We start from the raw sequence: 14,079 nt of genomic DNA, 5'->3' as shown, positions 1-14,079 counted from the left end.
ATCATGAACAGTATTAAGTAGAAGAATAAAAAAAGATGTCATTTTAGAAATAGTATGCGTATTAAGAACAGTTATATGAAGCTTCTTTATGCAAGGTGGATTTAGGTTTGGTTAAATAATTAACCGTAGGGTAAGAATGTCAAGAATGTGGACATAACAAAGGATTAACTTTTTTATGGTTATGAAAAGAAAAACAATATTCTGATAAATTGAACAGTAGATCCGAGGTGAGTCGGGGTTGTGTCCTGGATTCGTAGATATCCGCTTCGACTTTTCAATACATGAGCATGAAATAGTCGCCCGCGTGGGGCAGTGGTATAGTATTCACTCTAAAGCTGCGAAGTAAGGAAATGATCCTTATGTTGCAGGTTCAAATGAAAATTGAAAAGTGCGTGAAATTGGAGACCAAATAAACGCACTTTGAAAAAATAAAATTTCTTTTAAGTGCGTTAATATCGATCAAATTAACACACTTTAGAAAAAAAATGTATGGTCGATATTCTTGTAAATCTTACGTATAATGAATAATTGAACCTGTTTGATAACTTTTCGGTGATAAGGTCACTTCAGGGTGTGAAAGTGTGCGATTTTGATTTTTCCAATTTTTTGAAATTCTTTTTCTCTTAAATGTTTAACTGTACTTTTTTTCCATTCTGCGTGCAATTTATGTAAAGTATTTTTTTTTTTAAAGTTTACCAACGTCATACTAGTTATGCAAATAAATTTATTTGGGTGTAGCATAGGCATCGGGACCAGGAGGGAGGAGAGGGCTTAGGCTCACGAATGTTTTGCAAAGATAGATATACTATTCATTGAAAATTTGGACTTACCTGGGGGGGGCACTTTTGATTTCCTTCGAACGGTTAAGTATAAGAAAAAGAGTGTGACTGAGAAAACCTTATATCATCTTCTTCTTGTTCTCAATGAGGTTTAATGAGTACATATAAATTAGCGTTTTCGAAAGATATATTTACGGTATTACAAATTGATTCTCTTATTTACTAAAATATAAATCTTGAACACTCTTAACGCACTTTGATTTTTTTTTTCAAAGTCCGTTGAGTGTGTTCAAAATTTAAGGTACTTAAAAAAATCAAATTGCGTTGATTTTGTCCCAATTTTAATGCACTTTGAATTTTTTTTTAAAAGTGGTTTGCAACACTCGTACTTCATAAAAGACCGTATAAAATACTTCATAAAAGTCCCGTACCGCAGTAGCTGTTGGCACAAAAAGATAACTACCTGCTGAGTGTAGTGTCGAGCATAGCTCTCCACAGGCAACTGGTGGCGTCATTATACAAATGGGAATTAAATCAATACACATACAAAACATCAATCATATTCATAGTACATCCTTTTCTTTTTATGATGTCAATGAGGCAATAAAAGGAGTACCTAGAGATCTTGAAGTTCGAATTGATGTCAGTAGCGTTAGCTTCTGTCCAAGTTTTTCTCTCATTCAGTTTAAAACAGTCCTGATCTGTTTAAAAAGAAGAATTACTTTCAAATTTATCAAAAACAATAATTATTGTTAAACTTCATATCAGATTTTCGCAGAGGGCATGACGCTGAATCGAATTTTACAAATTATTAAAACAAGAAGCCTGGGGGCCACATCGCTCACCTGAGCACATCGGCTAGGAAAAAGCACATATCAGATCAGAACTAAAAATTTACTGAGGTAGGGGGGGGGGGGCTTGAATTCCCCCCCCCCCCCCCCAAGGGTTCATGATTTGAACAAACTAGAATCTACACTACCAGAGGATGATTCCATATAAATATCACTAATCATGGGTTGGAATACTTGAAAAGGAGATTTTAAAAGGTTTCCCTATATATCCCTATGTAAAACTTGGGTCGGCAATTTTGGCCCCACCCTGGTCCTGGGGGTCATGATTTGAACAAACTTGAATCTACACTACCTGAGGATAATTTTACATGAGTTTCATCTATCCTGTCTCAATGGTTCTTGAGAAGTTTTTTAAAGATTTTTCCTATATATTCCTATATAAAACTTTGATTGGCCATTTTGGCCCCACCCTAGCCCTTGGGGTAATGATTTGAACAAATTTGAATCTACAATACCTGAGGATGATTCCACATGAGTTTCATCTTTCCTGGCCCAGTGGTTCTTGAGAAGAAAACTTATAAAGAGTTTCCCTATATATTCCTATGTAAAACTTTGATCGGCCATTTTGGCCCCGCCCTTACCCCGTGGGTCATGATTTGAACAAACTTAAATCTACACTACCTGAGGACGATTCCACATGAGTCTCGTCTTTCCTGGCCCAGTGGTTCTTGAGAAGAAGATTTTTAAAGAGTTTTCCTTTATATTCCTATGTAAATTTTTGATCGGCCGTTTTGGCCCCACCTTAGCCCCAAGGATCATGATTTAAACAAATTTGAATCTACACTAAGCCTACTTAAGCTGATTCCACATGAGTTTCATCTTTCCTGGCCCAGTGGTTCTTGAGAAGAAGATTTTAAAAAAGTTTTCCTATTTATTCCTATGTAAAACTCGGGTCGACCATTTTGGCCCCACCCTAGCCCTGTGGGTCATGATTTGAACAAACTCAAATCTACACTATTTGAAGATAATTTTACATTAGTTTCAACTTTCCTGGCACAATGGTTCTTGAGAAGAAGATTTTGAAAGAGTTTTCCTTTATATTCCTATGTAAAACTTGGGTCGGCCATTTTGGCCCAACCCTTGCCCTGGGGGTCATGATTTGAACAAATTTGAATCTACACTACCTTAGGATGATTCCACATGAGTGTCATCTTTCCTGGCCCAGTGGTTCTTGAGAAGAAGATTTTTTTAAAAAATGCCATTAATTTTTTTTCTTATTCATAAATTCCTCTCCTTGGAAAAGGGCGTGACCCTTAATTTGAACAAACTTGAATCCACTTTACCCAAGGATACTTTGTGGCAAGTTTGGTTGAAATTGGCCCAGCGGTTCTTGAGAAGAAGTCAAAATTGTGAAAAGTTTACAGACAGACAGACAGACAGACGGACGGACAGATGGACGGACTGACGCCGTACAAAATGTGATCAGAAAAGCTCACTTGAGCCTTCGGCTCAGGTGCGCTAAAAATAGGTTTATACGCGTTTCAAAATAAATCCCGTATACCCGTCAAAAACTGATAATTTCTTTCATATTTTTTAATGAAATGTATGGAGATAATAAGCAGAATTCAAGCTCAAAAGTCAATTTCACATTTCAAAATAAGAGCGGAGCAAACACGGGCCTCCAGAGGTCTGAAAGGGTGACATGGATGAGTGAGTAAGCCCTGCTGATCTGTCACTTCCGCCGTGTGGTCTTTGTCATGTTCGAAAAAAGGAAAACTCTGTAGACATCTCAATTTGTAAAAAGTGACCTCACAATCAGTATGTAAAAAGTCAGTCAACATTTGAATCAATGATCAATTGTATTTTCAGACGAGTTCATAGCATCAACCATAGAACTTATCAAATAATAGGTAACATCGATTTCCTTTCATATCTATTTTAATAATGTTGACAAAATATTTTTATAAACTCTTTTTAGTTTAAATTTATACCTGATAAACAAGATCTCTTGAAACAATGCTTTTCAATAGGTATACTAATAAATGTTGTAAAGAAAAGAATTTATAAAATGAATATTTTATTCATTTAAATAATCATTTAATTTTTGAAAAAATGTTGACAAGGGTAATAATTCCTAAACAGATCTCTTCATTCGGACTTTGCTTCATGTACTTTTAATATGAAAGAGTTTACCGAATACTGACAATTCGGAATTATCTTATTAAGTAGGAACTTCGAGGGCCGTTCAAAAATAACGCGGACTGTGCTATTATTTACTCTTACAGACGTCATATAGTAATAAAATTTCACAGAAATATGTATCGTAAAGATTCCAATAAATTTTGGGCAAAATTTCTGTATTTTAAAAAAAAAATTCTACTAAAATTATCGGTATGTTGATATCGTTGATTGAGAGGTACAGCGCACGACAAAAAAATTGAAGCAAAAGCATGAGATGGGAACATTATCAAAGTGAAGTCAATTATTAGAAAAACCTTACACAAGTAAGATATGAGTTTTTGGAAATGGATTGTAACAATGCCGGTAAGTGTATCAGGTGTATTCAGATATCTTAAGTTTGTATTGAGTGTGTCTGCATAAATGATTAAGCATTTAAAGCCAGTTGATGTTCAGAGCCCGGTTAAAGTTTGTACGATTGATTGAAAGGAAGAGCGAAGGGAGTTGACACCTACCCATGACGGTAATTCTGAAACAACACATTTATTGAAAATCAACTTGAAATAAAAACCGAGGGTTGTCCAAAAAGTTTGTGGACAATGACGTTTTTGTAAAAATAAATGCTTCTGTATAAATCTGTTGTATTTCAAAATATTTCTTATGAAAAAACAAGTCAGAATGATTTAGTTTTAATTGATGGAACGTAATATTTTTGTAAAAATCGTATGTATTATGCAATTTGGGGGTTATAAAAAGCCAGATATTAAACAAGAAATATCTCAATTATCCCTTGAAACTTACACAATAGTTTTCAGAAATTTCTAAGTACGAGTCCCTTAAAGGAACAATGTTGGGAAACACTTGAAGAACAACTTTTTAGGATTTGTTGTCATAATAATTGAAATTGAGTTGGATACTTCTGACTCAACTAATAATTTTAAATATAGGTCTGCTGATTAAAATGATATATAAAATGTATACTTAGCTTTTGTTGTAATTTATTCATCTGTCTTTAGATGTGTGACATATATTGTGAAACACCCTGTTCATGTTTTGAATAATTTAAAAATTCATAGTGTATTGAATGAAAATATATGCACTTATTGTACTTTGAGCCATTAGAATTGTTAGGGTGGAAAGACCTAAGACAAATTTGAAAGTGTATATACTGAAATGAAAAAAAAAGGAAGCAGAGTGTAACATGTTTTGGGATTTTTGTGATCGAAATACCAACAATTACAAAAAGTGGTCAGAAGATAGTTTTGATTACTATGCTGTGAAATCAGTTTTCAAGATTATTCAAATGTATGATGTCACGTATGGTAAGTGCTAAAAAGCAACAAAACGAGCATCGTGATGTTGACATGTATTTCAACGATCTTTTTATACCATTTGATCTATTTGATCGAGGTATAGACATTGTTTTTCAATTTCAAGTCAATACTGATGATTTGAATTTTGTGCAACAGCTGCAGTTGACAGAATTTCCATTGGGTGTGACTTTTACACTGCTTAAAAAAGGACAACGCAAAGCCAACAGGTATTTAGTGTACTCGCTTGTAAATACCCCCATAGAACATCAGAATAGTTGTTAGAGAGTACCTAGAATGGTTTCCAACGGAGACGATGACGCGTAAAGGAACCAGGCAAATATCATTTTATCCATCCAGCACCTTGTTTAATCGCCACCATTCTACCATGAGCAGGCATTTATTATTATTATATACACAATTTAACTGCAAGAAACCGGTTGCGCGATTCTGTTTTATGAGCTGCTCAACTTAAACGTTGGTGTTCCTTTCATTGGTGGGAGCATGTGTCGTTTGCCTATTTTTTGTCGGCAAATTTACTCCCGGATTGCCTAGACCCAATGTAACCTTGGTTTTTCAAGACTTCCTTGCAAACAATCTCATTTACCTAATCGCCTGGTCTCTATTAAGTCCGTCTTATTCTCATTAAATATATGTGTGACTGAGTAGGATTGGTTTGCCCACGCTGTTTCTTTTCAAATATGGTCTATCTTGTTGAAAGGGTATATCTTTATTTCAAAGATAAACTAACTGATGAACTCCAAGCAAAGGTGAATCAAGACTGTAACAAATTTGCGGAGACATTGAATACAATGAGAATTTTCCATTTTCATTTATCAGTTTCATCGGCTCATAAAACTATGAGTCAAAATCAAATGAGTTTTTGGTTATATTTTCATAAAAGATGGTTCTAAACATTAGGCAGGGATTCAATGTACATTGTTCTTGAAAATACATAAGGAAGATTAAAAATTATTTTAATTCAAAAGTTTACCCTAAGTTTCCTATCCCTTTCAGTTTATATCATAAAATAAAATATGCAGTACCTATGAGCAATGTATCCTTTAAGGTTAATTTTCTGACAAATCTCTAATGTTTAATGAAATTTTTATAAGTATAATTAAAGCTATTCATAAAGCACGGAGCAAATGGGGTTCTTATGAATTTGTTAAATCTTGGGAATATCTACGAATGTTTACTGCTTTTAACGTTGATCAACGCTTCTAGTTTGTTCATTGTTGACAAATCACTCTTTCTCTTTCATTCTCCGACTCACTCTCTCATACATTTTACTTACATTTATACACGTCTGTAGATGTGTATGAGAATGGACATGACTCTGCACACTTTACATATTGACTTTCTTGAACTATTCCTCCTCGTATATTGTACTCCACACAAGAATGACCTGTTTTACATATTATGATTAAAAAAAAAATCATTTCAAAAATTAAATAATCAAAAGTTTGTCGTTTACAGCATATTCATGAAGCAGATAAGTTCAGGTTATCATGAAATTAATGTTTTATGCAAAAGTACAGAAATTGTGATACAGTACCGACCGAACACAACCTAACAGAAAGCGAACCCGGAGTGGACCCTCTGGGTCCGCTTCGGGTTCGCTTGGGGTCCGCTTGGGCTGACCCCGAGCAAACCCAGAGGGGACCCGGGGCGAACCCGGAGCAGACCCCGAGCGAAACCGAAGCGGACCTAGAGCGAACCCGTGGCGCACCCAGAGAGCGGACCCCTTATTCAGTAGAGATCCCAGAAATCGAACGCGCATTCGGTATTTCTTTACGGAACTGTCAATCAGGATTAACGATTAACCAATCAGCGCGTCGACCAATCACAATGGCATATTGATCTGTCGATTAGCATTAAAGATAGAATGTGTGATGTTATTCGATATGAATCCAAACACTGTACATACAAACAATTGTGAATTCATGTACAGTATACAGTGGACCCTCATTTATCCGGACGCTTTGGTTCCCAGTCAATTTGTCCGGATATGTGAAGCATCCGGATATCTGAATCACCAGTTAAACAAGACAAAATAGCATTTAAAAATTTCGTTCCGATGAGAAATCGTCCGGATACTGAAGCATCCGGATATCTGGCGTCCGGATATCTGAAGGTCCACTGTAAATCTATTATGATAATTGCAAAATATTGTTTTATATTTATTCAGTTTAATAAGCGGGGCTGTATGATATATCTATTTATGTTCTTTCCTTTTTTAAGCAATTAATAAATAAAAGTCTTAATTTTCATGTAGAGATATACATGAATATTTACCTATTTATTTTTTCTTTAGTTTTTATACCAGTATTTAAAGTCAATTGATAAGATTTAATATGAATTGGGTATATATATCAGTCAATGCGTAAAAGAAAAAAAAGTTGATAATTGGCATTCCAATTCTAACTCAAAAAAAGATAAGAAAAGAAAAATAACTGATCTTTGACAAATTGTATACGCGGGTTTGTTAAGGCAGCACATGGATCAGAATTCGGCGAAAAAACACTTTTAACTCTTAACACTAATAAATCGGAAAAGTCAAGGATAAAACTTTTGCTATAATAATGCATTCTATAGACTTCAATTGGACTTCAATTGGACTTCTACGACAGGAGGCACTTCACTACGACGTCATCACGTGACGTCTATAATTAGAAAAAATGCCTTAATGAAAAAGTGAAAAGTTTAACACTACCCCGGGGATAATTAGTTTCAATTAGTAATAATACTTATGTTAAAACATCTCTATACCATGAAAAATAATGCTAGAATCCTACTGTTCAATTATAGAAATAATTATTCAACAATTTCGACCGAAACTTTCCCAAAATTTTAACATTTTGTTCATAACATCGAAAAAAAATGCACCAATTCCCGTAAACCATACGATTCTAGCAGCACTTTCCAAAAACAAAAGAATAAGAACTTTAAAAAGAAACAAAAATTAAGTTTCAAGGTATGCGGCGTAGTGTTGAACATTTGCATCTTTTTTGTTACGAACGACAAAGGAAAGGCTGGCGGCAAGTAAACACCCTCCATGCTTTAATTTTACGAAGAAACTGTAAAATTATATTAGCATACCTTATTCATACGCTTTATTCCGACAAGAATCACACATGGTATTCATTCTAAATGCTTTTAAACTCCGATTTTTTGTGTTTGTTTACATCAATTCTCGTTACGTTTCACTTTCACTCTGCTACTGCATGATCAATAGTTATGACGTCACGGGTTTGGTATGTAACCCCTGTGATAACTACCGAGGCTCAGGAACGACAAAATTCCGTTTATATTATGACTCTATATATTTTTATTTATTTTTACGACCTCAAATGAATATAAGATATCGATTTTAAGAAATTTTATCTTTAAAGTTCACGTCATAAACTTACTGTGACGTCATATCATAAATGCAAGTAGAATATTTGGTTGTAACCTTAACCTACCTGCGTAATTTCATCATCCCAAGATACAGTACAAGAATACCTCGAGCGTACATGTGCGTGCCAATTATTCAATTATTTTATTTCGAATGTCTCAATTTATATGTTCCTTCAAATTCATCAAAATTCAAATCAAAATTACTGATCTTTTAATTGGGTCATGAAAAAAATCAATGTGCATGTACATCATCCTGTATATCATTTGAAAAAAAAAAACATAGCCGCTTCAGGCTTATAGAAAACAATTCGAGTGTAGAATTGGAAGGACGACTCATAGAATTTAACCAAAAAAAAATCAGACTTTATTAATTAAATCTGGTCAAGTGATGAGAGTTTACAGATACGATCATTTTTTGATCTTGATTTTTCCTGTATTTCTTATACCCCCCGCTTTAAAAGTTGGAGGGTTTACAGTAGTCCTTATGTCCGTCCGTCCGTCTGTTACGCTTTGCGATACATATACCCATCTCTTATCCGCAACTCCTCTTTAACTACTGAGTGAAATTTAATGAAACTTTCACAGAATCTTTATTACATATTGGCATTGTGCACCTTCTATTTTACTTTTTTAATCGACATGTATTTTAGGTTTCCTATAGCAAAAAATGGACATTGCCATTACATTCTTACTTATGACGTCACATATAGAGGCTTCTGAATAACATTTGATACGACGACTTATTCCTCTTTACACATTACCGTAAAACAATATATATCAAAACATGGAAATCAGCATTATTTCTCATAGATTTACATTTAAAATGACAACCTGAATAATGTTTACAAAGTAGAGTGGGAGAATTTTATAAGATTTTGTCATAAAGTTAAAAAATTTGCAAAATTTTGTATAGAATTATATAGAAAGCAAAATAAAATCTCAAATCTAAGCACCAAGGAAAACCTACGATTTCTTTATATTTCAGGGATTTATTGTTTATATCAATACAAATCAAAATCAGTCAAAAAATATATATATCAACCCGCGCATCCATTTCTTGTTTGTGGTATGTACCCTTAATGCTGATTATAACCATACAATTAGTTTGACTGCTTGATATCTATTAGTAAAGAAGAAGATTTTTGAAAATTGCACTAATTTCAGTGGTTTTGGCCACTCTCGCTAGGCCCCCCTAGGGGGCAAGGACCATGAAATTCACAATTTTTGTTCCCCTCTACCTATATATGCTATATGCCAAAATTGGTTGAAATTGGTTCAGTGGTTTAAAAGAAGTAGCTGAAATGTTCAAATGTTAACGAACGACGCACGACGGACAAAATCGAATAGCAATAGCTCACCTGAAATTACCCAGGTGACTTAAAAAGTGACACTGAACAAGGCGATGTGAATGAAGATAGTCAAGATAATCTGCAATATAACCGCGACTTAAATTATTTTTATTTTAAATCTTCTTTTATTGTAGGACTTGTATCCGAGAAATTTTCTTCAAATGCAAAAAAAAAAAAATACCCAGAAATATCAGGGTTTTTATTCAAAAAATTTCTCAACATACACTCAAGTAACAAAAATTACTTAATTTTAGTATTTTGTTACATAACTTCCCTGTGCTTTTCTAAAACCTGTATAAAAAATATGAAAAAAAAAAATACGTCAGTCAGGTTTTCATGCATGAACAAGTTGTTATACGTATACGTTTGCTAGTTTTGAAATTCATATTAAGGAGGAGTTCCACACCACAAATTATCATTTCATCATTTTTAAAGGCAATCCAATTAAATAATGGTTTAGGCATTGGGAGACTCTTTTAGCTTTTGATTATTTAAAGTGATCTATTTATTTGAATAATTGATATATTTTTGTATGTTTTTAAAGAAAGTGAATTTATTCGAATAAAAAAAGATTCGAAGATGTTTTAGAGTTTAAAACTATTTGTTGATAATTGCATCATTTGAATATCTAAAAATACATGTATGTAAAGAAAAGCCAAATACACATTACTTATATTTACTAAAATTGTTTTATTTTATTGATCTTGTCAATTGAATAGACAATAGTAGCGAATGCATAAATTGAATTTCAGAAATGCATTTAAGTGAGAAAAAAAACACCATTAAAAACACATCCAAAGAGGATAGCTTTAAAGGAAAAGGGTTTGCAATTTCGGGAAAATGTCCATAACGAAGTTGCTCATTCCACTGTCTATGTATGCTACAGTCGCGTGCCATAAATGAGTTCGCTAAATGGCCGACTTAGTAATTTTTTATGCAGTAAATATAAAATAAAATGTTTCTACAAATTAACTACGACATACCCGTATACGATTTCCGGCATAAAAACTCGTAAGACGTAATCATTTTTTAAATTGCAAATCAAACTGTATTATTCCCCTATGATAAACAATAATCGTCTGCTCAACGACATGGCGCCTCATGGCAAAGAGTTGACGACAGAGCTAAAAGAAATAATTCTGCAGATGTCTAAGGAGGGTTATTCAAGCTACAAAATACAGGATGTAATAGGAATACATGCAAGAACAATCCAAAAATTTCTGAAACGTGTGCGTGAAGGAGGAAGTGCTGAAAATTTGCCATGAAGTGGAAGGAGAAGAAAAACGACGGTGCGGGATGACAGGTGTCTGATGCGGAGTGTAAAAAAGAATAGAAGGCAGACCCTTAAAAACACTACAGGGAGAGTTAATGCAAGAACTAAGTGTGGTGTGTCCTTCAGGACTGTAAAAAGACGACTATATAAAGAAGGGTACAAACGTTGCGTTGTTTCAAAGAAAGCAACAGTCTCTAGGACTAATCATGAAAAAAAGTCGTTTGCAGGCAAAAACTACACTGGACTGTGCCGAATCATTGGGCGTCGATCATTTGTATTGATGAAGCGAAGATAATGTTAGGAAATAATAATAAAGTACATGCTTGGAGAAAAGCAGATGAGAGATTAAAATCGGAGTGCCTTGGTTTGCGTGGTGATAGGGAGACGACACGTTGAGCATCAGTCATGTTCTGGGTCTGTATTTCGTTTCATGGAGTTGGTACATTGGACGTGGTGGATGGAAACATGAACAGTGAAAAGTATATTAAAGTTTTGGACGAGTGTCTTTGGCCCGTGATTGCTAGACATTTTACAAATCGCCGCTTGGTTTTTCAAGAGGATAACGCCCCGTGTCATGTGTCCGCCAGATCAAACGAATGGAAGCAGAATAATAATATCGTAGCACTTCCCTGGCCTGCACAGAGCCCAGACCTTAACATTATTGAAAATGTGTGGAAAATGTTAAAATTACGTGTGCAAAGGAGAACGAATGAGATAGGAAATGCCTACGACCTGAAACGAGTTGTTCAAGACACTTGGAGTAATCTCCCTTTCGTCTACATTCGTAGTCTATACCAAAGCCTTCCAAGAAGGATTCGGGCAGTATTACGTTCTAGGGGACATATCACAAAGTATTGACCAAGAAAGGTAGGAGATTTTTATTTTTATTAAAAAAAAATACAAACCAAAATTTTAAATACCGAAAGTTTATGACGCGAAGTCGTCCATTTTGCGAACTCATTATGGCACGCAACTGTAGTTTTATGAATATTTTCCCCATAGGTTAAGAAAATAATATTCACAAATAATGTGTTTTTTTAATAAATCTTTTTTTATGTTAAAGAAATCTCCCCAATCTTTTTTTCGTGCATCTTTCATTAGACATCCATGTTTTGTGTATGTATTTACGTGTATAGCAGCAAATCTGAAATCATAAGGTACTTTATTTGCACATTAAACACTTTTTTTTCATTTTGTCTGAAAAAAAAGCAACTCAAAGAAAATCGAAAACGATCAAGCGCTATTATTGGCTCATCAATGCTGAAGACATAATTTAAGGGGGGACCTATGTCGTTCGACGTCAAAGCAGCGTTATGTGACGTCACAATAGCGACGTTTGTTTTTTTTTTTCCCGCTGACTTTTACAACTGTGATTATAGGCATAACAATGTTATTAATCAAAAACGTACACATTTTACAAAAATAATTTTTTTTTCATCATTTAAAACAGTTTTATTTGATTTATGGAGTTTGTTATTATCAGAATTCTCTTTATTCGGTTGATAATTCATAGCAATTTCAGTTGTGAAGAAATACCTCTATGATATGCTGATATAAAAATGCAAAAAATATAAGATAAAATTCAGCAAAGACAGTGGCTTAAATTAGGGAAATATGTTTAATTTTGTGATTACTATTAATTGTATTTTCTGGATAAAACTAAGAAAAAATAAAGAAATATACTTGTTCCTATATTTACTTATTGATTTATAGTATATGTAGATTTTATTGTATAAAGTCATTCCTATTAGGTGTTGGTTGTTGACGGGGAGGGGGGAGCAGAATGATTAGAATGAAGAAAAAAGAGTATATCTGTTTAAATTATTTCTTATCAAAACAAAATACTCGTTTTTTGCAAAAAAGTTTTATATTCAGATGTTTGTCAGTGCTAACTTACCTTTTTTTAGTGCAGAAAGGTCAATCTTTATCACAAAAGAGTACGAAAATAAAAGAAACATTATATTTCTCGTTTTTTTTTTTATCATAAAGGTATACTTCTTTCCTTGTTAAAATAAATAGAGGGGTGATTTCTTTCAAAAAATACGAATTACCATATTTTCACACAAAGACTTTTTAAGATATTACCTGTTATGCAAGTCGGAATTGTAAAAAATACGACAAGAAAAACGGGGTGATACTTACATTGTGCTCCTGTATAATTTTTCATGCAAGATGAATTACAATGAATTTGCCTTCATTTTAAAGATTCTAGTCATATAAATTAAATACATGTTGATTTCGAATGTGATTTGACATTTTTGGTTCTTTTTAGCGCATATTTGTAGTAGAACAATAACGTCTGAAAATAATCTATTTTTAGCATTTCACACCGTTTTTGCACGTGCTCCTGTGTAAAAATAAGCATATAAAGGAATTGTTTTTAATACCTAAAAATAAAGATCAAGTGGTCAGGAAAGAAATGTCAAAGTTTTGAAAATTTCACACAAAGACTTTTCGGACATAGGTCCCCCCTTAAAGGTGTTTCTTAACGATGTATTAAGTGACATTCTAGATCTGTTATGGTATACTCCTTGAGTATATGCAAAGTAATTCCAGAGGCCTAGAAAGAAGAGTCAGGGGTATTTTAGAATATATTTCTCTAAAATTTACAAATATTGATATGTGAACTTACGGGGAAGATTCGAACAGCATACTTACCTAATGGGTGTAATGAAAATAAAAAAAGAGCTGGGAGGTTTAAAAACAGCTGGTATGACATGACACTTTGTGAACGTTGTTCACCATTTAATATTTACATTTCCAATAAATTTCTCCTATGATTCTTTCAAAATTAAATGTAGTATATTTTTCTCATGAACTACATTAGGTATGTACCACGAATAAGCATGAATATCTCCATTGCTACGTCATAATACCGCTTTTGACGTCAGAAAGTCAAAAAAATATAGTGCACACTGTTTTGATTTAAAATGACAGTTGAACGGCGTAAATTTATGGCAAGTTTTCAGAAAAATAATGTAAATATAAGAAATGAAT

The 14,079-nt window shown here is 33.6% G+C and overlaps 2 protein-coding genes across 2 annotated transcripts in view; both read right to left on the bottom strand.

Annotated features, from left to right (window-relative positions):
* LOC134231219 (protein retinal degeneration B-like) overlaps positions 1-8,273 on the bottom strand; it is a 94,867-nt gene extending 86,594 nt beyond the window's left edge. Inside the window, exon 1 of the mRNA XM_062713153.1 lies at positions 8,161-8,273. The gene's annotated coding sequence lies outside the window, so the exon portion shown is untranslated. The remainder of the gene's footprint in view (positions 1-8,160) is intronic.
* The window catches only part of LOC134231218 (uncharacterized), a 30,802-nt gene continuing 18,036 nt past the window's right edge, over positions 1,314-14,079 (bottom strand). Inside the window, exons 4-5 of the mRNA XM_062713149.1 lie at positions 6,356-6,466; positions 1,314-1,480 (exon numbers count right to left, since the gene is read on the bottom strand). Coding sequence (XP_062569133.1) covers positions 1,314-1,480; positions 6,356-6,466 — 278 coding nt within the window. The remainder of the gene's footprint in view (positions 1,481-6,355; positions 6,467-14,079) is intronic.

Source organism: Saccostrea cucullata, unplaced genomic scaffold (assembly GCF_032062105.1).
Source record: "Saccostrea cucullata isolate Sc308-1 unplaced genomic scaffold, CSIRO_AGI_Scuc_v1 ctg1243, whole genome shotgun sequence".
Taxonomy (NCBI): Eukaryota; Metazoa; Mollusca; class Bivalvia; order Ostreida; family Ostreidae; genus Saccostrea; species Saccostrea cuccullata.
Note: the sequence above shows the minus strand (reverse complement) of the source record. Positions and strands in the feature narration are given on the sequence as shown.